This window comes from Misgurnus anguillicaudatus, chromosome 10 (genome assembly GCF_027580225.2).
Source record: "Misgurnus anguillicaudatus chromosome 10, ASM2758022v2, whole genome shotgun sequence".
NCBI lineage: Eukaryota > Metazoa > Chordata > Actinopteri > Cypriniformes > Cobitidae > Misgurnus > Misgurnus anguillicaudatus.
This window is the reverse complement of record NC_073346.2, coordinates 11,087,102-11,113,323: the sequence shown is the minus strand read 5'-3', so window position 1 is coordinate 11,113,323 and position 26,222 is coordinate 11,087,102. Positions and strand designations below refer to the sequence as shown.

The following is a 26,222-nucleotide window of genomic DNA, read 5'->3' as shown; positions in this document are numbered from 1 at the left end:
ACTGGTACAAAATTGTTCCTTAAGGTACACAATAGGTCCTTGGGGTATAATATTGTACACCAAAAGGTACAACTTTTAATGTGTTCACTGAAAAAAAAATGATTCATTGAATTTAATAAAAAATTTTAAGGTAAGTGGTTGCAATCAATTTATTTAAGCTACATTTAAACAAAAGTTTTATATTTTATTTTACTTTACTAATCTTTTTTGTTTAAATGTAGCTTAAATAAATTGATTGCAACCACTTACCTTAAAAAAATTGATTAAATTCAATGAATCATTTTTTCCAGTGTATACACTCTGAGAAAATTGGATCAAAAAGAGACGAGCCCAGCCTGCTGGATTGTAATTTAACCCATTGTTGGGTCAAACATAAACATAATTTTAACCCAGGTGCTGGGCTTGTCCCTTTTTGCATTGAAAATAACCTAGCATTTTTTAGAGTGTTCCCATAAAGGTACAAAAATTAACCTGTAAGGGGACCACCCCAACAACAGAAAGGTATCATTTTTACGTTTATGTTGCATACTTTGGCCCAGACTAACTTAAGTAATAAGTTATCTGGAAAACAATCATCTTTCTCTCATACACGCCATATCATTTCAGACAGATTTGATTTCCTGTGATATCCATGGTATTAGAAAGATAACATTTTTGTTTAGTCATACCAAATACCCTCAGATGATTCACAGATGTTTTATTTTGTAATAATAATAGCCCTCAGATACACTATATGCTCCATCAATAAAAATCATTAGAAAGGCTGTGTCATATAAACTGGTTAAAACTTGTCTTAACCTCTTGAAAAGCCCCCCCATTCTAGCCCAAACCATGAAAAGACCTACTTTCACTAAAAAGGGTTGTTTTACCAAACCATTTAGAGTATGATCATAACTATGATATCATTAGAAAGAAGACACTTTGAGCTTCATTTTCCAGGTTTCAAAATTATTTTATGTTAAAAATGTAAAGTTAGAGAAGCTGTACAATGGAATGGAATGATTTTTTTGTCTAACATCTTTTTATTACTTAAAATCTTAATGATAAGCATGTGTGAGACACCTAAAAATGCAATGATCCCAAAGCCACAAGTCTAAAGAAGTTATGTTTCATGTTTGAGCTCGATAAAACCAAAAATTAGGGTTTTTGTATGACTAGTGCCTTTTCTTACATGTTCTTATTATTATTTATCCTTATGTTAGCATATAAAATGCAGTTGAACTACAATGTTTTATTTACAAACTCTACGAACTGTATCAAATAGGAAAAAACTCACAGTTAGGAGTCCTCATTGTTCCATGTTGCAGAATAGTCCGCTAGTTTCCGATTAATTGGCTACACATTTACATTTTCCATGAAGTCATTGGCTGGTGGAGGAACGAGCAACAATAGGTTACGTCAAATGAGGTCACTATTTTCAACATCGTTTTTCGGATATTATGTATTATACTACCGCCCTACTTTTAAAAGCAAACTTTGAAGGCAGGTTCATGTGTTTACTGGAAGGTGTCTCTCTCATATACAGTGTTACGAGCTACAGTACTGTTCAAAAGTCTTAGAACACCATCACCAGCTTTGTTGTTTTAACAAGTAAGTTTTAATGTCCATCCATATTTATTTTTCACTCTTTTTCTTAAGATACAAACAGAAAGTACAGGAAATATGTACACACACACACAAAAAATTCAGAACTAAATGTCTTTTTCAGGCATGAGTCAGTATTTAGTGTGACCTCTCTTGGCACTAAACACATCTTGAGCTTTTTTTGAGGAGACTAAAGTCCTGAAGTCATTCGATTAGAAATTAGGATTTAATTTCATTTAGGTTTAAGAGATCCTGCAGCTGCCTGCTATTGCTCAAGCGGAAGATAAGTTTATCCTAAATACTTGACACTCACTTCAGCTTATACTTTTATACTGTTTGTAATACTACATACACATTTCCTGTATTTTCTAATAAAGAGACTGAGAAATAATTATATATCAGCACTATACAATTGCAAAAACAACAAATCTAATGGTAGCATGGTGCCCTAAGACTTTTGCACTGTACTGCAACCGTTCCTCAGATTGTATATTATATTCTATTACAAGACGTTCATGTGAAATCTGATGTAAACAATATTTAACGGATTATACATGTTTGTGGACAAAAATTGTCATCGGATGTATTCTTTTAGATGGTTTTCATGGGTTATTCACACATCTAAAGCAGACTGGATTCGACTCGCAATCATTATATCAAGTCCAGTTTTTATTTTGTATGTTGTCATCTGGACTTCTGTCACAAAATACTACATTTATGATGCTAGAGCATCTGTATCTGAACACAGAGACCATACACTGACGCTAAACCCCTCAACCTTTAAAACGATGTATAGTTATGTTAATATTATTCATGTTTGTAGACAGTAGGCTTAGGCTATATGGGTGATTCTCACGAAAACTTGGTTTTCAAGCATGAAAATGTAAAAATTGCTTAAATTTACTTTTTTCCCACCAGACATTGAAAAACAAAGTCTGGAGTAAATGGGAACATTAATTTAAAAACTTTTACTTATCATTTAACACTTTTTGTAACATAATTTAAAAAATTTGTCCTAAAAAATCTCATTACCACAACAGTTAGAAAACATCAACACTGACATATTTTCAAAATGACATGACAAACCTGAAAGAACATAATTTGGAGATTCTGCACATGCATTTAAAATCAAAGTATTATGCTTCTATTAATTCAATTAACATTTAATAAGCATCTGTTGCGGTAATGATAATCAAAATGTCGTGTAAGCATTCTGACAAGACAATATTTCAAATTAACTGTAAAAAAATGATCTTACCTGGTAGCCATCTTGAAGTAACTGGTCCATGTGCTTGGTCACTCAAAATCAAACTTTATTAAAATTCTGTATGTGTGCTTAAACTGTTCTCAAAAAGTGTTGCGGAGGATGAGAACATCAGGCATGGACACATCATTTTCCTAATTTTTCTTCATTATTATTATACATGAATATTCTGTAAATATTTTTTCTGTCATCTAAAGTAGTCTAGCAAAACATCCATTTATTTTTTTCTTAATATTTGTGTGTTAATTTGATTAAATTACAACATAACGCATGTTCAAACACAGCCGGACACATTGCGGTAATGAGAATTTCAGCAGAAAATGAGATAAAATTTACAATTATAAATTCTTATGTTGAAATCACACATTGTGCAAGGTAGAACACAATATTGTGTTAATTCTGATGCTTTTTAATGTTACTATATTACACATTTTAAAGCTAAAATCATTAGTGCCGTGGTGTTTCAATGGTTTCGTGAGAATCACCCATATAGGCATTGTTAGCAACGTAAAAAAGTGACGTCAACCCGCCCACAAATTAATGTGCGTCAAGAAGTTAACAAGCATTAAAAATGCTTGATGAAATTTAATGTCACCAAGCCAAAGTTCACTGATCACCATAATCATCAAAATTAAGAGTACATGCTTAATCACAGTTTTCTAAAAAAAAAAAAAAACTTTCATATATTTTCATATTTCATAATAGTTTACTATAACCTTTCATTAAATACTAACTTTCACAATTAGCACCAGAACAACGTGTTGACACAGTCATTTACGCAGATAAGTTGTGAAATTGGTCAAAGCACGAATTACTATACGGTCAAGCCTAGTAATTCTGACATAATATTGCCTCTGTAATTATGGTGGTAGTCATCATTAGCTATGTTTCCATGTACCTTTTTTATGCTCATTTTGAAGCATTGCAAAAAAAACACTGAATGGAAACACCAAGATGTGCATAAATTCTAAAAATGTGCATAAAAAACTTAACTGATAAGAAATTGATCTGACTCAACTATGCAGATTAAAAAACATGCGCATGAACTATGATGGAAACACTTTATCAGAAAAAAATACCTAATTGTCCCTAAAAAAAGTCAAGTCATGTGTGAGCGTTGGACGGCTGCTCTCTTCAGCCCACTGGATGGAAAAGCTGCTTTATTCGCAAATGTTTAATTCAACGTTCCAATTACCGTATTTTTCGGACTATAAGTCACACTTTTTTCATAGTTTGGCGGGTTCTGGAACTTCTAGTCAGGTGCGACTTATATGTCAAAATAATTCATATGAACCAAGAGAAACCATTACCGTCTACAGCCGCGAGAGTCCGCCCTATGCTGCTCCTGTATTTATGTAATTCAATGGATTCTGTGATGTGGAATGACTTCGGGACCTTTTGAACTTAATTTGGCTTATCGTGCTAAATTAGCCTATTCAGCCTCCCAGGTATGTTCTGTATGCTATTGTGCTAATAACCGTTATGTTATTTTAACATGTAGTGACACCTATTCAGCCTGCTGTTCTGTCTGCTATTGTTAAGTTGAATAACTTTCCAGATTAAATGTCTGTTCTTCGGCTTGGATTTTGTTAAATCATTTTCTAAATAAACGCAACGTATAGTCCACTGCGAATTATATATATTTTCCTCTTCAAAACGCATTTTTGACTGATGCGACTTATACTCCAGAAAATACGGTAAGCAATTAAGTTTAATATGCAACTTTGGATGGAAACACAGCTAGTAGCTGATATATGTACATTTTGAAGTATCGCATAAGAAACGGGTAATGGAAACAGCTCATTTCAAATTAAAAATCCCTTAATTCGCAAAAATGTTTTTACGCTCGCCTGAGGTGGATTTTGACTAATGCAAAAAAAGTAAATGCAAATAATGGAAGATGGAAACGCATTTGCCGAATTAATTCTGACGTAAGCAACATTAAACCCACGTGACTGATCCTTTAGCTGTTTCTGCATACGTTGTTTTTCTCATATAAGGGGCTCAACGTCGTCGCAATGCCCTTGCATCAAAAATGCAGCATTTCTTCTTCTGTGCACAGCATTAAGTTTGGCAATTACAAGGTGGACTGCTAGCTTATTTATAACTTGCACAATCGTAACTAAATCGAAACCCACCTAATTTGCATTACACGTTTCGATAGAAAACCAGCTATTGTCTCCTCCTTTTTTTTAAAACGCTGGCGGCGAAAGAGTTAAAACTCAATGAACAACTCCTATGGAATACGCTTATTTATTAAGTTTGAATAAATAAAAAAATTCTTTATTTAGAACTTAACCAAACAATGAATCGATTTAGCAGGAAATCAGATGGATAACTGTTTAAAATTATATTCATTAGTTGCAGCCTTACTCACAATGCAATGCATGTGATATTTTAACGTTTCTCTTGTAATTCATGATAATATATTTCGGCTTCATTTGTTAACCTTGAATCCATAATTGGTTAACATAAATCATAGGAAATATGCCTACGGGGATTAAAATGTACTCGAAATTCAAAAGACAAGGCGTGTCAATAAAGTTACAGAGGTAATTCTGGGGAAAAGATATTAACATTAGTTTTTACATTAGTTATAAAACTAAAAATATGTGTTACCATTTGAACGAACATTATATAGTACTATCAGCATACCGTTAACATTTGGGTACGAAAGTCTGAGAGTTCGGGTGGGGTGCTGTTGGTTATGTGTGTGTGTGTCGGGGGGTCAGTGGGTATCATCAGAAAATGATAAAGAATTAATGTCAGCATAACAGATTCATTCTTTGACAACATGTGACTGTTTAGAAGAGTCATATCAAAAGAATTTGACAGTGGTATCATCAGATCATCATCATATGATGTGACAAAAATGTGTTTATTCAAAACATTTTATTCTTGTGACTCCATGTGCAATTTGTAACCAGAGTTTATTTTATGTGACTCACAAAGTTTCTTTGGAGAAGCTGAGTCAAAATGATTCTGAAATTCTTTTGGCTATTATTCAGAAAAAAGTTTTCTTTTTTCTTTTTTTTTAACAGCTTCTATTGATAGAAAAGGAAATGAAGTACAAAATACGATACGTGAGTCTTACGTTCAGACTTCCAGGAAATGCTTGGAGGCACTCTGCCGAATCTCTGTTCATTGACTCACAAGAATAACGTTTCTTGTATTTCCTGTTTCCTTAGATTAAATCATGTCAAAGGAATTAATGACAGTTTTACAGTGTGAATTGCTGTCAACAAGTGTTGAGTCTGTAGGTGTAAATGTGGATAATCAAAGAAAAAAAATGTAATAAATTGCATTAGGTTACATTACATGCCCTTTAATCTAATAACCTTATACATTTTACCCTACATTTAAAAACCAGATACGTGACAAGTTCTTTAATCCTGAATGTCTACATTTAGGGTGGAGTGAATTTTTTTAAGATATGCAAGGGCAAAAATGCTTTAAACGTACATGTAAAAACACGAATTGAAAGTGACAACATAAGGGCTTAATGCAGCTGCCAAATACTGCATGTTTTATTTTGAGTTTGGCCTTTGCTAAACCATGTGATTTGTTTGGAATGTGTTTATTTTGCTACCATTTGCGTAAGTGCACCTCTCTTGCATCTTTTTCCAGACATTACGTTATGCGAGGAAGCAATATTTCAGTTTGTGGCGTCTCCTCCGCTGGCCTCCATCTCCGTGGAACGTCTTTCTGAGAGTCTTCCAGGACGCAAGGTGGACTGGAAGAACGTTGAGAGGCTGAAGAAAAGCTGCAGTCCTCATCATCAGACACTGCACCTGCTCCGTCTCTGGAGAGAACAAAATAAAGACCAAGACAAGCTCTTCAGTATCATTCAAGGTCAGCAAATCACTTTGGCCAATATTCCTGGAATAAGACGACAGAGCTTAATCCAGCTATACAAAAGTCAGTTTCAATCTGATTAGTCATTTTCAGTTTCAAACTGAACTGAATAGACAGGCGAGGTCATTTTAAGGGGATTATTTTTTTTTAAACAGTCCTAAATATCATAAGTATCAGGAAGGTTGTCATGAGTACGAGCAAGGAAGTGAAACCATTAGTGGTCATAGAAGATATTTTGGTCATATGTTGGGGGTTTGGACCCTACATGTAATTTTTAGAGATGCACCTATATACTGGACAATAATCAGAATCGGAAGATGAAAGCAATTTAAGAACAGCCGATAGTAATGGCTGATATATCCTGTCAATCAAAAGAGAACAGGAAAAAATGCAATGAATTTGAGCTGTGTGCAATGGTGGCCAATAACTGCTCTTCCGATGGGCACGAATTCAAAATGTGTTCAGTGCGTCATGTCAACCTATGTGTCGGGAACACAGAACCCAAGTGCAGACAGCTCTCAACCAAAAGATTTTTATTATATAACAACAAAAACACCCTAGAAGGTCCAAATAAATAAAATAACGTGACACTACATGTAAGCATTGTGACACAACTTCATCATAAAATGAACAATGATCCAGCACAAGACAGTAGTCACAAGGGCATTAAATTGGGAGAACTAAACTAGGGAACGAGGACACACAGATGAAGGGCTTTTAACTAACAATGAATAATTAACAAGAAAACAATGGGGCGGGGTCAAGACTTAAGACAGGAGAGCACGAGGTACACAAAACACAGGCCACGTGACTCTCCACACAAAACAAGAGAACAATAATAAGGGCTACCCTGATCCTGTCACATGAAACAAGGGAAACTACATACAGGATGGACCAGATAATGACACGATGTGCATCATGAGTCATGTCAAAATATGTGTTCAGTGCATCATGTGCCTGCCGCACACGCTTTAAAATAGTTTATGATAAAAGAGATGCTCACATTAACAGAACTCGCAAGACACTTAAAGGTGTGTAACGTCACTTTTTGTTGACATTCAAAACGGAGCGTAGCTAACTCCTCCCCTCCCCCTCCCTTCTGTGCTTTCTGAACGAGTCATGAATGCACCCAACCCCCACTCCCAAAACCTTCTTGTCGTTTATTGGCTGGAACACTTTGTTATGTTTCGTGGTGGTAGGTTTAACCACTTTGTTTTTGTTGCAGTTTGTGGAGACCGCTTTTTTTACAGTGTGTTCAGGGGACAGGCAGCTAGCAGATAGTGAGGAGATGTTTACTATATGAAACAAAAAATGTTTAGAGCACCTTTAACACTAAACTCTGATTACACATGAAACGTTAGCGTCTCTTTTATCGTAAACCCCTTCGGAGCTCCTGCAACTATTTTGAAATGACATGTGATGCACATAAGTTTACATGAGACGCCGAACACACATTTTGAAATGACGAGCCGAATGTTTAATATTCATGGTCATATTATACATTTTGAACATTCAAAAAATGTTATCTTCAGAATTAAATATTTGAGTTTAAGGGGATCGCACACCAGCCGCGCAGCTCAGTGTCGCGTCTAGAACAACTCGGAGGTATCGTAAACCGGAAGTGCACGTTAAATAGCGCAAGCTTTGTCAGATAGCGTCTACTTCAAAATGCTAAATATATGTTAGCAGCCCATGTTAATCCTTAATGATTTGGGACAAATATGATGTTATTTAAATGTTAAACTATGTGAGTGGCGCTGTGTGGTGCGACAGGGATTTGAGCAACTTTCTGAGTCAAAGCTGGCCGGCGCGGACAGTGCGTATACTCATAGAAAACAATTTGTTTGATTTTTTTAAGAATGGCGGTAAGCTGCGCGGCCGGTGTGCGACCCCTCTTTAATAAGTAATTTCAACCTTTTTTGACTAGTTAGAAGTTGCTGTAAATTATAAAAAATAAATTTGTAATAACTTAAGCTCATTTAACTTTATTTTTTTATTTATACAGACAACTCCTCACTAGTTAAGAAATTAAAAACGACCTATTTAATTCAAGTTCTTAAACATTTACGCGCGACCAGGATTTCTTTACAGTGTATCGGCAGACATCAGTCTGAATAATCGGCTATCGGTACACAAATTTAATATTGTGCATATCTAATTATTTTGTTATTGTGTAAAAGACTCAAATTATTACTAATTTACTTATTTTAAAAAGATACTATCCACAATAATAATGAAATATCCACTTATCTTTCAAACCTTCAAAACCAATTACTCTACAGTATTTTTTAATTCAAATTGTATGTCAAGCTAACGTTAATAAATATAAGCTTTGTTGCAGCACTCTATAGTTAAATAGTCGTTTTCTAAATAGTTAAAATTGTCAAAATTCTAGTAAAGAAAACAAAACACTTTTGTCATTTTTAGGGATGCTCCGATCAGGATTTTTGAAGCCGATATCGATTTGTTGCCTTTGTGATCAGCCAATAACGATTCTTCAAGCTGATATGCAAGCTCTCTGATGACTGTAACTGTTAACATTTTTCTAGATAAAGTAATACCACAGATGTTGACTTTGTTATATTATTTGCAGTAATTAGGTATATTATTGTTTTAATAAAGAATCAAATAAATATTCTGCAAAGAGATATGAAAAAAAGACTATAGTCTCAATATGATTTCTCCTGGTTAAATACAGGAATAATAATAATAATATTTAATATGGCTTAAGGTTTATGTCTGTTAAAAGTAATGAAAATAAAACACTGCACAGTCTTTACTGTATGAATTAAATAAACACGCATTCATATGAAGTACAACAGTTGTTCAGTGAAGAGCAGAGAGTGATTTTATTGAGAGATTAATTAGGTTACTGTAGCTTTAAGACTTGAGAAAGATCACTCTGTATACGTGTACTGATGACAGGCTGCATGTGTTCGCGCACGTCCAGTGTATGCTGACAAGACAAGCTGTGAGGAAAATTTAAGTTTCAACTGTCAAAACCTGAAAACACATGCAAATAATAAACTCTCAGTATGATGAGAATGCAATTGTCCGCAATGAGATTGGCAAATTTAGTGAGTACCGATCGAGTCATTTAATGCATGTGTTTTCAGGTTTTGATAGTTTAAACTTTCATTTCCCCAATCTGCGGCCGATTGATCGAAGCATCTCTAGTCATTTTGTTGCATTCAGTATTTGTTTTCCTTTTTAAGAGACATGATGACTTTATTACAGAGATCACCGAAAATGCGTCCGGGATTTGTCCAAGATCGTTTGATTTTTGGTTCATTCACACTGCCAATGATTTTCCAGAATCTGTGCGTGCATTCACGAGATCCCGTAAAGACATGTGACGTATTTAAGCAATATCGCTCGAGTAGGAGTGTGATATAGCTCTATATCATCACGGCTGTGATTAGGCCAGAGGCACGAGGCCGTAGGCCTCGGCTGCTTTGAAGCTCATAACAACTCAATGGACGGATTCGCCGTTTTTAAATATTACAATTTCTTGGTCACAAAGTGTAGTTTTAAGATTAGTTCAGTCGAGAATATATATGTATTATATTTAAATCTACAGTCGATTAGTAAAGATAGCGCCTGTTTGAACGTTTGCTTAGTGAGATTCGGTATGTATGAGAACCAAAGCATGAGCGGACGTCAGTGTTCGCTCGCCCCGCTGGCCGCCGCCCACTCTGGGCTGCATCTTTGACAGGGATTCCCTGGCTCTCATGTTGGCCTGATGATCAAAAATTAGATCAAATCAGCAGTATTTGGTGTCATGATGAAAATCATGTTTTCTTATTCATATTTAGTGTCTTTTGTGTTGTTATTGTTTTGGCGCGAGGTAAAAGTTAATAAAACTATACTTCTATAATGTTACTGTTGGTTTACCATTTAATCTTAACGCGATACGAGCACTCGGTTATTATTAGACTTCGTTCTTGTCAGTACTATATAAAACAGTTTTTTATAAGTGTCAGAGAGATGTTTTTGCATGCTGCTTATAAATATACCAGTGGCGATATCTCATAACATGTTTTAATAGTCACGTCGCGATTAAATAAATGATCAATGTCCACATTTAAAAGCTGCGGTGCTTACCTGCAGTTCCACGGGGTTTTCGCATTCTGATAAGAGATATAGCTCCAGAAAAAAATGAGTGTTTAAGTTACATTCCTCTTTCCAAGTGTTAATCGTCCACACGATGTGACAAGACATTAATCCCATTAAGTTTAACGTAACATCCAAGAGCGCTGATCTTTGACGGAATAATAACTTCCGATTGGGGATTCACAGACTGATTTATGAGCTAGTGAACTAATGAGACACACGGAGAGTGTTTAAAAACAGGGCGTCTGTGTTTGTCCATTCAGAGATGAGCCTGTTTAGGACCTCCATTCACTAGGTGGTGGAATGATACGAAAGGTGAAGCGGTTACTGTGCTGTTATCAGTACAATATCGTATAGCTCTTAGCCAATCAGATTCGAGAACCAGAAAGAACTGTTGTATAATTAAAATTACATAACAGTTTTTTCTGGTTATCGAATCTGAGTGGCTGGTAGCCCTGATATATTCTACTAGTATCATAACAGTAACCGCTTTACCATTTTTTGTTGCTTACATATCATGCCGCCACTGATCATGAATGAGTGAGGAAGGCATGAAGCACTTGAGCTGTACGTTCGCTCTATCTGTAATTGGAAAAAGCTGCCAAAAGCATCAAACGCTCACACATTAAGCTGCACAAACGCTGTTTTTGGTCTCAATCAGATTCCCAGCTCCGTAGTTTGTGAATCGGGTGACGTAATCAGCCCGATTCCCTTGAAAGATTAGAGGTCTTGATGTGTAAACTATTAAGGAAGTTGCGGTTTTTGTGTCTCATAGCGTGGCTGACTAAAATTCACTTGGTGAATAGAGCAATTACGGCATTTTTCTGCATCTTGTTCACACGGAAGGCTTTCCTGAATGATACTATGTCCCCTTCACGGGGGAGTTCCCCGAAGACTTACGAGACGTGTTTGTGTTCACACAGAAACCAATTTTACAGACATTTTCTGGGACCAAAGTGCTGTGTGTGAATTGGGTTTATTATATAATGTAGGACTGACGAGCTCGTCATTTCTTCTCAGGTGTGAACCACTGCGAGAGGAAAGTATCCCGCTGTGCCAGTGTTAAAAACCTCACTCTGGAAGACCTGTTGATGCTGATGGATAGTTTACCTGGAGAAAAAGTGAGCGAGGAGGACGTTCGAACTGTGGTCCGCTCCTGTCCTTCACAAAGCTACATCCTGCAGCTTCTCCACCTGTGGAAGATGAACAACAGAGGTCAGGACCTGGCCAAGGCTTTAAACATCAGCCTCCGCAAACTCCGCTCGAAAGGCGCCCGTCGACCCCTCATGAAAACTCTGAAGAGGATGAGTCGCATCATCAGCGCGTCGTCCTTACACCGCATGTACGAAAAGATGATCGTCAACATGATCCAGGACAGCACGTGCTTCAAAACCAAACCCTTGAATGACTGATGATGCCATATCAAAAGACGACTGAACGAAGGGTTATTTAAATAGAAAGAAGTTGTACATATTTTCGCTAAAAGTGGAGAGTTGGGGTTACTGATTTGTTGTAAAGATGATTTCGTTTTTATATTGGACTGAAACACTATAAAAGGCTGAATCTATTGAAGCTGTAAATAAAGGATGTTGGTTATGAATGTATATTACAATGAAGAGCAGTTATGTTTTATTTAACTGTAATTATAATGTTGTCAGGGTTGTTTTTTTATCAAAATTTGAAAAAGAAAAAATATTATTTATCAATTTGTCAAGAAACTGGACTCTAGAACTGCAGTAAATCATTTCTCTTTTATTTAAATATATTTGTGGCTGTTTCAAATCTATATTGATGTTTACGGTAACACATTCACATCTTTATTTTATCTTTAAGACATCTTTCACAAATACTATGTGCTATGCTCTTAAAAATAAAGGTGCACTGTAAAAAAAGATCTAGGATTAAGTTAAAACAACTTGGTTTTGCAAGTCAATTCAATGTACTGTTTTAAGTTGACATAACTCATAAAAACAAGTTGAAATTGTTTAACTTAATTTGTTAAAGGTGCATCATGTAACGTTTAGAGGGATCTCTTGACAGAAATGCAATATAATATTCATAACTATATTATCAGTGGTGTATAAAGACCTTACATAATGAACTGTATTGTTTTTATTACCTCAGAATGAGTCGTTTTTATCTCCATACACAGCGGGTCCACTTACATGGAAGTCGCTGTCATGTTTCTACAGTAGCCCTAAACTGACAAAATTGCTCTACAGAGCACGTTTCATCCCTACGTTGTCTCAGACGACGACAAGTTTGTCATGTGGCGGCTACCATATGCGTTTTAAAATTGAGGGGTGAGCTGTTGGTTGCAATTTGTAATCTCATCACCAGATGTCGCTTAAATGTACACACACCACCTTTAAGTTAAAGTAATATAAAAATATATGTTGATTTGACAAAAACGCTGCTTTTTTACAGTGTGCTACAAGAAGAACCATTTTTGTCTAAATGGTTCCACAAAGAAGGTTTAAAATCTCCAGAACCTTTCTGTTTTTGGTCGCTGTGAAAAACCTTTTAGGCACCTTTATTTTTAAGAGTGTATCTTAACTGAAGCATCATGTAATGAAACATGTCACTTGTCTGAGTTTTGATGCATTGCAAAGACTGTTGTGTTTAGACAACGTTTACTGCTTTTAGTCATCAAGTTTATTAAAGTGATAAAACTGTACAGTATGATAAAGGCCATCGGGACCGACAGCGAGTCTGTTTTGTGGCTCTCTGAGAACTAACGGGCTTGTTAACTGGTAAATTTGTGCTGAATCCTGTTGTAAAGCAAACTATATTTGTCCTCTTTCTTTATAATTCAAACGTATCATTTCCTGCCCATGTATAATACATCTTTGTACTGCCAGTGTAAACTTGCTAACGTTTTAAAATGAAGTTTTTGTATTATTCGCTCTAACCCCATTGGTATGTGTTCTGAGTAATTATTTCTGATAACATAACGTTCATGCAGAAAGAGCAGGCATCATATTTTAAGTGTGGGAGCGTGACAGAATCTCCAAATATGGGGCGGGACATTAGCGGTGATGACTGAAGATTGATGCGAGTTTATCTACCATCTTAGTATAAACAACCAATGCATTACTGGAGGAATTTCTTTAGTAGGTTAAGAGCGCTATGACGAGGAGAGAAGGAGCGTGAGTAGACAAACGTCTCCTTTCTGTCTGACAGGTTTTGTTTATGATTATGTCATCTGTTACTTTACAAAGTCTTTGTAAAGCATAAGGTCATGGAAATGTGGAGGCGGGATATACCCCAGATTTTCTTGTTTGATTGATAAGTTGTGATTTGTGAAGGAAGAATGTACCGCAAATATTTACAACGCATCATGCGAGCGCACGTTTGTTGTAATTAAGATGGCACACAAGAGATATAAATACTTTCCTTATTCTGCCTTAATGGTTTTCTAATGTCACATATATACATACATATATACACAATTACGCACACACATACACGTATATACATACATATATACATATATATATATATATATATATATACATATATATATATATATATATATATACATATATATATATATATATATACATATATATATATATATATATACATATATATATATATATACATATATATATATATATACATATATATATATATATACATATATATATATATATATATATATATATATATATATATATATATATATATATACATATATATATATATATATACATATATATATATATATATATATATATATATATATATATATATATATATATACACATATATATACATACATATATATATATATATATATATATATATATATATATATATATATATACATATATATATATACATATATATATATATATACATATACATATATATACATACATATATATATAAATATATATATACATATATACATATATATATATATATATATATATATATATTTCCAGATTTGTTATGACTGCCAAGTTAACATTAAGCATAATAAAATATTTGTGAACTGAGTTAATCTTTAGCACATGTAGTACATTACGTAACAGTCTGTTCCAATGTATTCTGTGGAAAACTGAAACATCTGCAAGGGCATCAGTGTATCTATGTAAAACACGCATCCTAATAATAAATCACTGCCTGTTGGCACTTCCAAAGTAGTCAGAGGCTTCTTCCTTCTATTTTTTTATACATGATGCAATGATTATAACATTAGTTGGTAGTGTGTAATGGTACATTTTATTGGACTCCAATTACTGTATGTATTTGGAAACGATGGAGACTTCAGACACCTGTTGCTTACATGTCACGACTGTCATTACTTCCAGTTTCACTAACATTTAAATAGGCGCCAACATTCGAGAGTGGAAGTTAAATGACCTTTAGTTTATCAAACTGTGTGTGTGCGTTTCTGTCTATTTTAGATTATGTGTTAGACCATTTCCCTTACGTAGAATATATCAATTTATGGGTAACACTTTACAATAAGGTTCATTAGTTAACTACATTAGTTTACATGAACTAATAATGAACTGCACTTATACAGCATATCTTTGTTAATGTTAATTTCAACAATTACTAATACTTTATTCAAATCTTGTTAACGTTAGTAATGCAGTGTGAACTAACATGAACAAACAATTAAAAGCTTTATTTCTATAATCTAACATTGCTCATGGTTTGTTTAACTAATGTTAACTAATGAACCTTATTGTAAAGTGTTACCAATTTATGTTTATGTATAAAGATAAATAGTAGATGTGATGCTGTAAAGAAACATTGTTTCCAATCTTAAATAACTGGGTATACCTAAAAGTAATGATGAATGTGTGAACTTGAAAAGGTTACATGTATTTGCAAGACTATTTGATATCAGATTTTACAAAGAATACTCTTACACAAGGCCACTGTATTAATAAAAACACACTAGAAAATACAAAACAAATATAAACAGTTCTAGAAAGAATGTAGAAAAAGAGATAAACACTTATGAACAGTTGGACATAAACGAATGTTTGGTGGACTTTTACCATTTTTTGTTCTGATTTCTCACATTTTCTGGGGGCCATTACGAATCTTTTTGGGGTCCCCATATCTCAGTTTGAAAAGCAAGTTTTTTTTAATTCAGAAGTTTATTTTTTATGATTTTGTCAGAGGCGGACACTACTTGAATATTTTAGTTACATTTTCCAAGCATCAGTGCTTTATCAGATTGTCTTGGGAAAAAATGTAAAACTGTTCACTACATTCTAAAGCATAGAATCATACTGTGTATTCCTTTTATATTGCATATTAAAATTTATTTAATACATAAAATTGTGTACTTTTACTTTTCTTAAGAAAAAGTAAAAAAAATGACTAGATGTTTAAATGTACTTAAATATTAAAAATAAACCAAAAACTTAAAATTATTTCATGTAGTAGAGTAAAAATTATGATAATATGCTTTGGAATGCATGTTTTCCAAAGAAAAACACTGATAAAATACGAATATTTGAAAATTTACTTTTATATAGAAAATAAAAATACTTAAGTAGTGTCTGTCTCTGGATTTTGTACACAGGACGTTATATGCAATAATTAAGACGTCATTATTCCAATATTATGCATTTCAACTTTGCTTATAATTTCTGCTCATAATTTACAACAACAGTGTAAAAAAAATGTTCACTTAATTTTTTAAGTATAATCAACTTTAATCAGCATAGTCAAGATAAAAAATAAAAGTTGAAATGACTTCCAAATCCAAGTATTATAGTATTGGTATATTATCCAAGTTTTTTTTTTCTTTAACAGTGAAGCACAAACTGATAAGAAAACCACAGACCGTTAAAAAACCCGTAATGATACTGTATCTTAAATCTGTATTTAAAGCCCACATAATGTGCAATGAAATGGCAACATCACTGATGCCTTAAATGCACCCACACGGGGGGACGACACACATAATGCAACTTTTATAACAGGTAAAACGACAAACAAGGTTTTATTTTACGGAAGATAAAAGCTTTTGAATGAGTTTAGTGAACCAAGCACATGATTTATAGTAAATAAAGTGCATCATCATGTCTAGACCTGCATCACCAGTCCTGCCTCTCTGTGTGGGTGGAGGAGCAAGGTGACATTTAGGCTAGGGATAAAAGCTACAGTATCACCTTGTTCATCCATCCACACACAGATGCAGGACTCTATTGCAATTCAATTGCGGGAAATGGAATTCGAGTTTCCTAACTTTTTACGACGAGCCAGCAAAATGGTAAGCAAATACTGTATGCTACTAAAGAAATGTGTGATTATTGTGGCAATGCTTGTAATTGTTTGTGGTTACTAGTCTAATTCATTACATCAACATGTAGATTGACGCTAAATTGCATGTATGTAATACACATTTATAATCTGACATTATGATCTCAAAAATCTCAGTTGGCTGCTCTAGTGATGATGCTGCTTGTATCAGGCGTTAACGCAACAACAGTAGAAGTCCCCACTTACCAACACAAAGACCCACACACTGGACAGTTACTCACGTGCCCTCGCTGTCCACCTGGGACGCACATGAGCGCGCACTGCACACCAACTCGAGACACCGTGTGCACGCCGTGTCCAGAGGAGCACTTTACGCAGTACTGGAACTTTATACCGAAATGTCTGTACTGCAGCGTTTTCTGTGTGGAAAACCAGCACGTGAAAGAAGAATGCACGCCAAAAAACAACAGGGTCTGTGAATGTAACGATGGCTACTTTTGGCACGCTGACTTCTGCATCCAGCACTCCGAGTGTCCGTCTGGACACGGCGTTCAGAAGAAAGGTATTTCTTACGTTTGATACATGCTTTCGTTTCAAATGTTTTTTGTTCACGACTGAAGTTTGTTAAACGTTTTGTGTCCGCAGGTACCGTTCAATGCGATACGAAATGCGCGAAGTGTCCGCGAGGCACGTTTTCAGGAGTGACGTCCTCCAGTGAGCCTTGCATTAATCACACTGATTGTGCGTCAGCGGGTCGTGTTGTGGTGCTGAATGGAACCAGGTGGCATGACAACGTATGCTCCACGTGCCAGGAGCTAAACAATGACGGTAAATTTATTTAGCTTTCTTTGTTTCATTTGGTTTAACTCTTGTGTTTTGTTTTAACTTTTCGTAATACAGTATACGCAAGTTTTAGCTGAGAGGGGTTTAATTGGTAACATACAGTAGGGCAGAGGCGGCGTTCGCAGTCAGTTCATGATGATACACATGAAAAAATCTTTTCAAACATTTTAGTAAAACGTATTTGAAAATTAGCACGTTCATAGTGATCGCTCGACGTCTCATGTCTACACTATTTAAGAATTTAAAGGTGCGTAATTTTAAAAGGATCTCTTGAGAGAAATGCAAAATAATATACAGAACTATACTAATATTAGGGGTGTATAACGACCTTTTATAATGAACCGTTATGTTTTATTACCTTAGAATGAGATGTTTTTATCTACAAACACTTACATGGAAGTCGACATTTAATGGACAAACTTTTTTACTAAGTTGTCTCCAATCATAGATATGTACACTAGATGTCTACTTACTGTACTTTCACGGTGCATTCACACGGGGCGTAGGCGTTGACGCCCATTCACTTTTAATGGGTGACGTCATGCATTGCCGAACAGAATTGTGGATCCGTTGGCGCCGCGTCAATGCCGTTGCTCGCGGCAGAAGTTGAACATTTCTTAACTTTTCAAGTGGCAATGCGTGCGTCAGCCAATCAGATCGCCTTATGCAAATAACCTAGGCAGAGCCAGGCAATTACGTTTATGGAAGACTGGAGCATAAGTACCGGCCACTGTGATTGGCTGTTGGCCACGCTTCAGACAAGCCTTCCGTTAAGCGTTAACACTTACGCCCAGTGTAAATGTACCGTCATACCGCCACCGGCGAGAGCGTCAAAGTGGCCGGAAGTCATTCATTTTCAATGAGAGCCAGCGGCGAGCCTTGTCGGGCAGCGGCACGTCATGTGGAAACGTTCGGCGGCAACCAATCGTAAGGCGAAAACATCCACTTGAGAGGATTCCAGAGAATGCATTCGAGCATCAGAGCGTCCACTACACCTTTTCTATAGCATCGTTAGTAGGGCAGCCAGAGCTTTTATTGACACCCTCGCCGGTGGCGGTGTGAAAGCACAGTTAGGTTCTAAGCATGCGTCAAAACCGCCGCCATCTTGGAACAGGGGTCTTGTCATAGGAAGTAGGTAGGTAACGCTGCTATCTCCGCCTGTACTTCGAATTCATGGACGATGCCGGACTTTTGTGCTGCGTATGGATGTTAGGCCTACTAGCACTATGCATTATAGTTAGAAAAAGTAGATTTTCATAATATCAAAACTTTTATTTTTTTCTGGACTCAGTGCTAAATACATGTCTGACTGTTGGAACGAACCAAAACAAAACCTAGAAAATCGCATTCATGACGATTTATGGTGATTTTATTTCCGTTACACCATTTGACGCTGATGCAGGGCTCCCCTGTTTCAAAATGGCAGCTCTATTTGACGCATTCGTTCCAATGAACTGCCGTAGCCAAGGCGACATCCAGTGTACATATCTATGGTCTCCAATGATGACATGCTTGTCCTGTGGCAGCTACCGTAGCTTCTCTATGTATTTCAAGAGCGAGGGATAAGCTTTGAACTGATTTGTTGGTTGCAGTCTGCAACCTCACCAGTAGATGCCGCTAAAATTACACACCGTTAACTATTGTTTTTACTATATTAATACCAAAGTATGTAACCGTATTTCTCCATGAGGAAGAACCTCCCTACTTTAAACTCTTTCATTTAAGCTTACATAACACATGCTGTTTCTGCTTATCTCATGTTAATCTTGAGTACATATAGAGTACATCCTGCATATATCCTAAAGAGACTTTACACGACGCACAACTCCGTTGCTACCTCGGATAAACAAACTATATCCATTGTTTCTATAATCCTGGGTTCATTGGGAAGCTGAACAAGCTTATACTCTTTTGTGGTGACGTTGATTTCGTGTCAGCTCTTGGTTGGTGTGTACGTGCGCTATTCTAGGTGAAATACCCATATAAGGACATCCACTGTACTTCCTGCACTAAAATGTCCTATAAAAGAAATAAAGCAAGATTGTTACTTATGAGTCATTCAGGATTAAAAAAACATTTCAAAACCTGGCAAAGTGCATTCAGCATACTCTGTCAAACGTCCAACAGCTTTTTTGACACTTTGCCTATGTTTAGCATTAGGTAATTGGTTTCCAACTCTTTAAGGGGGTGTGCACACCAACACGTTTAAACGTGCTGAAACGCCACGCGGACGCCGACTGCCAGCTTTTTTCAGCTGACTGCCAGGTTTCTTCAGCTGGGCGCTTTGATTGATGTGATACTTCTGCTTTGTTTATCAGTCATTGTACGATGCGCCGGTTGGTTGTTGTGCGCCCCTCCTCCACTGTGATTGGATGGCCATGTGAGAACTGACGTTGACGAGCTGAGATTTTTACTCAAAGTTAGTAGTTGTGCAAACCAAAACTTTTAAACGTGTCTGAAAACACCTGGAGGATGGCGAATGCCAGCTGTTTATTAGCTGAGTGCCAGCTTTCTTCAGCCGAGCGCTTTGCTAGCTGTAATACTTCAGCTGTCAGCCGGTTGGTTGCTGTGGTAATGTCCCGCCCATACTCCACTGTGATTGGACGGCCATGTGAGAACAGACATTGACGAGCTGAGCTTTTTACTCAAAGTTAAATATTTTTCAACTCTCGGCGCGAAAAAAAAAACACTGAGCGCCGACTTTCAGCGCAGAAAAACAATGCTAGCTGCTGGATTTTTTGAAAAACGACGCGCTTCCAATTAAAAACATGTACTGGACGTAAAAGCTTTGGTGTGCATGCACCCTAAAAGTGATAAGTCAGAATGCATGAAATTGCTTTAGACCACCCCATCCTTTAAGTTTAAAATATGCAATATAATTTTTCAATAAATACTGTATTTTCACACCAGGATTTTCTAAATTGCACACACTATTTTTACATTTTACTGTATTTTTCAACAGTGTGTTCTTGCTAGAAAATAGACAGAAACTGCAAATCACCTTTTTAAAGATTTTGTATTTGTTTTTCCTATAGGTGGTCTTAGCATACTGAAGGATTTCCTGCCGCGCTTCTTTGCTCATCAGAAAATGCGGCTCTCCAAACTGAAGATGATTGTGAGATATCTGTGCCCGAGACGGGAAAGGCACAGCATTCATTCTTCAAAGAAAACCCTTTTACTTAGTTTCATTTCAGAATGTATTAATGATGCCAGTATAGACCAGCTGAAGGAATTGCCCAAGTTACTTAAGTCAAAGGGCATGCACCATGTAGCAGAAAAACTCTTCAAAATTTTTAAAAAGTTAGATATCTCAAAGTGTGATATAAATAGTTCACAGTATTATTGAAGTTATTAGATTTTTTTAGGATTTTGTACTTTAGGCCAGTAAACCTCTCACGTAATGCATTAAACTATGTTACTGTTGTTTGTTATATGTTTATAAATGTACATATTGTGTGACATGCTCAATCTTTATTTTATTTTATTTTATTTTGCTACTCTTGACAGAATGAGGGAGAAAATATCTTCTTTGTTGAGGATTTCCATGCATTTTAAATGCCATGTGCTTTCATTTTTGGCATAACATTAAAGCATCTGTCTGTGGAACTGTTTCGACTTGTTTAAAGCTGTTATTTTTACTGACTGAAACAAAAAGTGTTCCCCCTACACATTTTTTGAAAACCAAAAATAATCTTTTCAATACACCTAACGCCTTGGGGTTACAATACTTCCCAGAAAAATGCTGCTATCGCAAACCTGCACTAGCAACTAGAAAGATACTGCGCTGATTGAACTAGCCTGGCATCTGTGTGTTTAGTATGGCTTAAAAGCAGCAAGTGGGTAGAGTAGTTTGAAATGCAAAAGTAAAGTTTATCTAACACAGGCCGCAAGACTCCGTCTCATCATAAACATGTTCTGCAGCAGATGTGACAGAGCAAAACAGTCAATATAAATAGTACGGTTCATTCTCAAAGTTCTGTCAATGTCTGGCTTACAGAGCCAATTATTTTCTAGTGGCTCAGGGTACCACATTTCATTCATCTTTCGCCATGCTAAACAAGCGAAGAAACCATTAGAGGGAGTTCAAGCGGCTAGTTCACCACAAATAAAGGCAAGGCTGTTTCTGAGTATTTTAAAAGAAGGTCACAGGGATGACTGGTAGGAATTATGAGAGCTTGATGGTAAAGTTATTAAAATGTGCTCTTTGCAGTAACACAACCTGTTCCTCTTCCTTATTTTGTGTATGTCTTCCTTGTTTTGTGTGTTGTCCGCTCTCGGTTTACGTCTCCCTTTCCAGTATAATTCAGCTCTTCTGAAACCACCAGGGGAACTCCGTGTTGCGTTTTCACTGTGCATTTATTGTCTGCCGTTTTTGGCCTGAGGTCTGTACTAAAATTAAAAACTTGAGGAAGAAGTTCAAGTCATATTTTCACAGCAGGACTTTCCCCTGGAAACAGACCTCAGTTTGACGTGGACCAGCCTTTGGCTGAGGTTCATTCAGGGGTAGTCATGTTGACACTCAGACTTTCAACTCAAATCTGCAGTTTTGATCCAAAACGCCTTTGAAATCTGATTTTAGACAATGTGCTTAATTATTCCTGGGCTAAAAAAAGAATTTCTTGGGTTGCATGTTGCAACAAGAGACCTGTTTATAGGTTTTAAGGATGACATGTTTCCACTAGTTGTCTGCAACAAACTTACATAACTACACTTGTGAAAAACAATTCTGAGTGCCAAATTATCATACATTTGTGTCTGCAGCATTATTATTGGCAAGCACGTGCTATAACAAAAATGACTAAAGCCTTAAGAGGAACAAAGCTTTTTGTTAACATTGCAGGAAAGTGTGCATCAGGCTTGACTGCAGATAGATATTTTAGTGACATTTAACAGTGATTCAACTAGAAACATCTATGGGGGCGTTTGCCTTACATAGCGCTTTTAAAATGCCTTACTTAATACTTAATATATATGCTGTGATATTAACCCTACTAAACAAATCCAGCTAAGACCAGCATAAGCTGGTAGCTGGTTTTTGCTAGTTTAAGGTGGCAGTAGCTGGTTTAAGCTGGTCCTCTCAGCCTGGTCAAGCTGTTGAGTCAGCTGGTCTTCGAGCCTGACCAGCTAAGTCCAGCTTAAAAAGTGACCAAAACACAGCTAGACCAGCTGCTACACCAGCTAAAACCAAGCTGGGAGACCAGCTAAAACCAGTTCACCATCTTATGCTGGTCTTAGCTGGATTTTTCAGTAGGGAAAGCACAGATCTGCATTTGACTCACAGCTTGATTTGGCTGAAGCTTTTTGTCTTCTGCCCTGAGAGCTGAGGAGGATGTTCAGGCGTACCATTAAAGTCCAAATTATGTTTGCATCCCTCCAACATGTACAGTTATTTCTCTATCAAAACCAATATTTAAAATAGTTATAGACCAGTTTTTAGTTTTCTGATCAGTGTTAAAATATACCAACAGACACAATTTTAGCAGAAAAAGTAAACATAAGTGATTACTTGCAATAATCAAGAGCACTACAGTGGGTTCATCTTCATTCATAAGTCAACATGGCCCTCTAGTGGTCTCTTAGAAATCTCAAGCTAGGTTGTAATACCTGCGAAGAATTAAAGGTGTAAACCTTATGTTAATCTTTTGCTCACACTTTTAGGGGTGGTTTTGAGGACAGGGCTTATCCTAGTCTCAGACTGAAATGCATGTTTGAGCTGCCTTAATTTAACAACAGCTTGTACTGACATATCTTAACATATATCAGTGCCATTGTTTTAACCCTGATGTTGTCTTTACTTTACTTTAAAGGGACACTCCACTTTTTTTGAAAATATGCTCATTTTCCAGCTTCTCTAGAGTTAAACATTTGATTTTTACCGTTTTGGAATCCAGTTAGCTGATCTCCAGGTCTGGCGCTAGCACTTTTAGCATAGCTTAGCATAATCCATTGAATCTGATTAGACCATTAGCATTGCGCTAAAAAATAACCAAAGAGTTTTGATATTTTTCCTATTTAAAACTTGACTTTTCTGTAGTCACATCGTGTACTAAGTCAGACGGAAAATTAAAAGTTGTGATTTTCTAGGCAGATAGGAACTATAATCTCATTCTGGCGTAATAATCAAGGACTTTGCTGCTGTAACATGGCTGCAGGAGGCGCAATGATATTACGCAGCACATGAGAATAGTCCCCTGCTATTGAAAGTTACTAAGGGGACTATTAAATAGCAAAAAAAAAAAAAAACATTTGGCTGTTGCGTAATATAATTTTTTTATTTTTTTTGCATTTTTAGCGCAATGCTAATGGTATAATCAGATTCAATGGATTATGCTAAGCTATGCTAAAAGGGAAAAATGAGATACTTGAAAATTAAGTGGATAACCACACTAAATACACAGTTAATATACAATATACAAAATACAAAAGTTCGAAAATTCATGCACTCAATGAATATGAAAAATATTCATCAGTTGACACATCAATCCGAAGCTTACTGATATAAGGCTTCCAGACATAAACTGTTCTGGTTGACCATTAATAAAACATGTTAAATATGCAATAGGATTAGTTCCATTAAAAACTTGTACCATCCAGATATAGTTGGACGGAGTCTTATCACTTATCTAGGGTGACCATACGTGCCATTCTTCCCGGACGCATCCCGTCCAGGATTTCGGTGCATCTTCCGGAAGTCGTATTTGTTGACCCTACACTTATCCATCTCAATAATATGTTTTTTCCTGGCTGCAAATGTGAGAAGATTGTAAAATCTCTTTTCATTTGATAAAGTCAAAGCTTTATCCGGCAGACCGAGGATCAACAACAGAGGATCCAAAACCAACTTTTTATCAAAGATTTTACCCATTTCAAATACAATCTTGGTCCAGACTTAAATATTTGTTAATCAAATGTCATATAGGTTTAAGCTCTTATATTATTGATGTTTTGTTGTAAATGATAATTTGCATCATTATAATTAGTGTTTACTTACATGAACCCTGTTCAGCACATTTTATTGTATTTTTCTTTACATTACAATGCACATAAAAATGCAGTTTTGTGTGTCTTTTTGTGGAGAATCAAGTTTATTCAATGATAGTTGTGAATTTTGTGTTAAATGCCATTTATAACACTAAGGGCCGGTTTCCCGGACAGTGCTTAGTCCCAGACTAAAATGCATGTTTAAAAAATTAAGTTAAACAATTTCAACTTGAATTTAACTTTTTTAAGCCAAAACTTAAAATAGTAGGTTGAATTGACTTGCAAAACCAAGTTGTTTCAACTTCGTACTGCATTTTTTTTTTTGTATAGCTAATTATTGTGGTGTAAATATGTTAAGACAATTAAGTGGTTGAATTCTTGGTTAATAAGATGAGTCTTTAGAATTAAATTCATTGAGTGTGGCTGAATCCTGATCATTTATTCCAAAGCTTAAGGGCCAAGTAGGAAAATTTAATATTATAGGAATAATTAAGAGGCCAGAATTTCAGACTACAATGTACAGTATGTAATTGTAATCTGGAAATAGTTTGGGAAAGCCTTAGAATTATTAATAAATTCAAAGATTTGAAAATGTATGCCAAACTTTATAGGCAGCAAGTTCAGTATTGATAATTGGGCTTATTTGAACATATTTCTTTCATATAAGCATTATGTATTTTCCTTGCCTGCAGGACACCCACCCAGCAATGAATTATAATAATCAATTTGTAAATCCATAAATATATGAATAAGCTTCTCAACTTCTGAATTAGAAAGCATATCGTTTTTAAAACAATTTCTAAGATGGAAGAATGATGTGACATACATTCAAAATATTTCTCAAATTTACATCACTATCTGGTTATAAAATGGATAGTTTATCCAAAAATGAAAATTCTTTCATCATTTACCCTCATTTGTTCTAAACCTGTATTTCTTTTTTTATTTTTAAACAAAAAATAAGATATTTTAATAAATAAAAAATAGAAAAAAATACTATGGAAGTTGATGGGTGCCGTCAACTGTTTGGTTACCATACTTACTTGATATCAATAATACAGTCTGTTTAGAAAACAGGTAGATATCACTGAGGATATAGCTGGGTATCATCAGCATAACATTGATCATTTACGTTGTGGTTCCTGATATCTCCTAAAGGAAGCATGTATAGTGAGAAGAGGAGAGGGCCTAAAACTGATCCCTGTAGTACACCTGAGATATGACTTTTCCTAATTTACATAAACAAAGCAGTAACAGTTGGGTAAATAAAACCTAACATGATGTTATAGTCTGCCATTAGAACTGCATGATTTAAAACTAATTTTCCTAATAATTTAAATATAAA

At 35.6% G+C, this 26,222-nt stretch overlaps 2 protein-coding genes and 1 long non-coding RNA gene across 3 annotated transcripts in view; 2 read left to right on the top strand and 1 right to left on the bottom strand.

The window, feature by feature from the left end:
- The window catches only part of LOC129447693 (tumor necrosis factor receptor superfamily member 11B), a 29,596-nt gene extending 15,864 nt beyond the window's left edge, over positions 1–13,732 (top strand). The window contains exons 4-5 of the mRNA XM_055209441.2: positions 6,476–6,700; positions 11,837–13,732. Coding sequence (XP_055065416.2) covers positions 6,476–6,700; positions 11,837–12,228 — 617 coding nt within the window. The 3' untranslated portion in view covers positions 12,229–13,732. The remainder of the gene's footprint in view (positions 1–6,475; positions 6,701–11,836) is intronic.
- On the bottom strand, positions 6,341–17,473 carry LOC129447698 (uncharacterized). Its single transcript, XR_008645549.2, has 3 exons — positions 17,335–17,473; positions 11,927–12,009; positions 6,341–6,650 (listed from the first exon to the last, which is right to left on the bottom strand). It is a non-coding gene; the product is annotated as an uncharacterized lncRNA (long non-coding RNA).
- LOC129447696 (tumor necrosis factor receptor superfamily member 11B) lies at positions 16,905–21,507 on the top strand. Its single transcript, XM_055209443.2, has 4 exons — positions 16,905–17,063; positions 17,231–17,615; positions 17,699–17,881; positions 20,932–21,507. Exons 1-4 carry the CDS (start codon positions 16,986–16,988, stop codon positions 21,240–21,242), a joined length of 957 nt encoding a protein of 318 aa, XP_055065418.2. The 5' UTR covers positions 16,905–16,985; the 3' UTR covers positions 21,243–21,507.
- Positions 21,508–26,222: the final 4,715 nt, after the last annotated feature.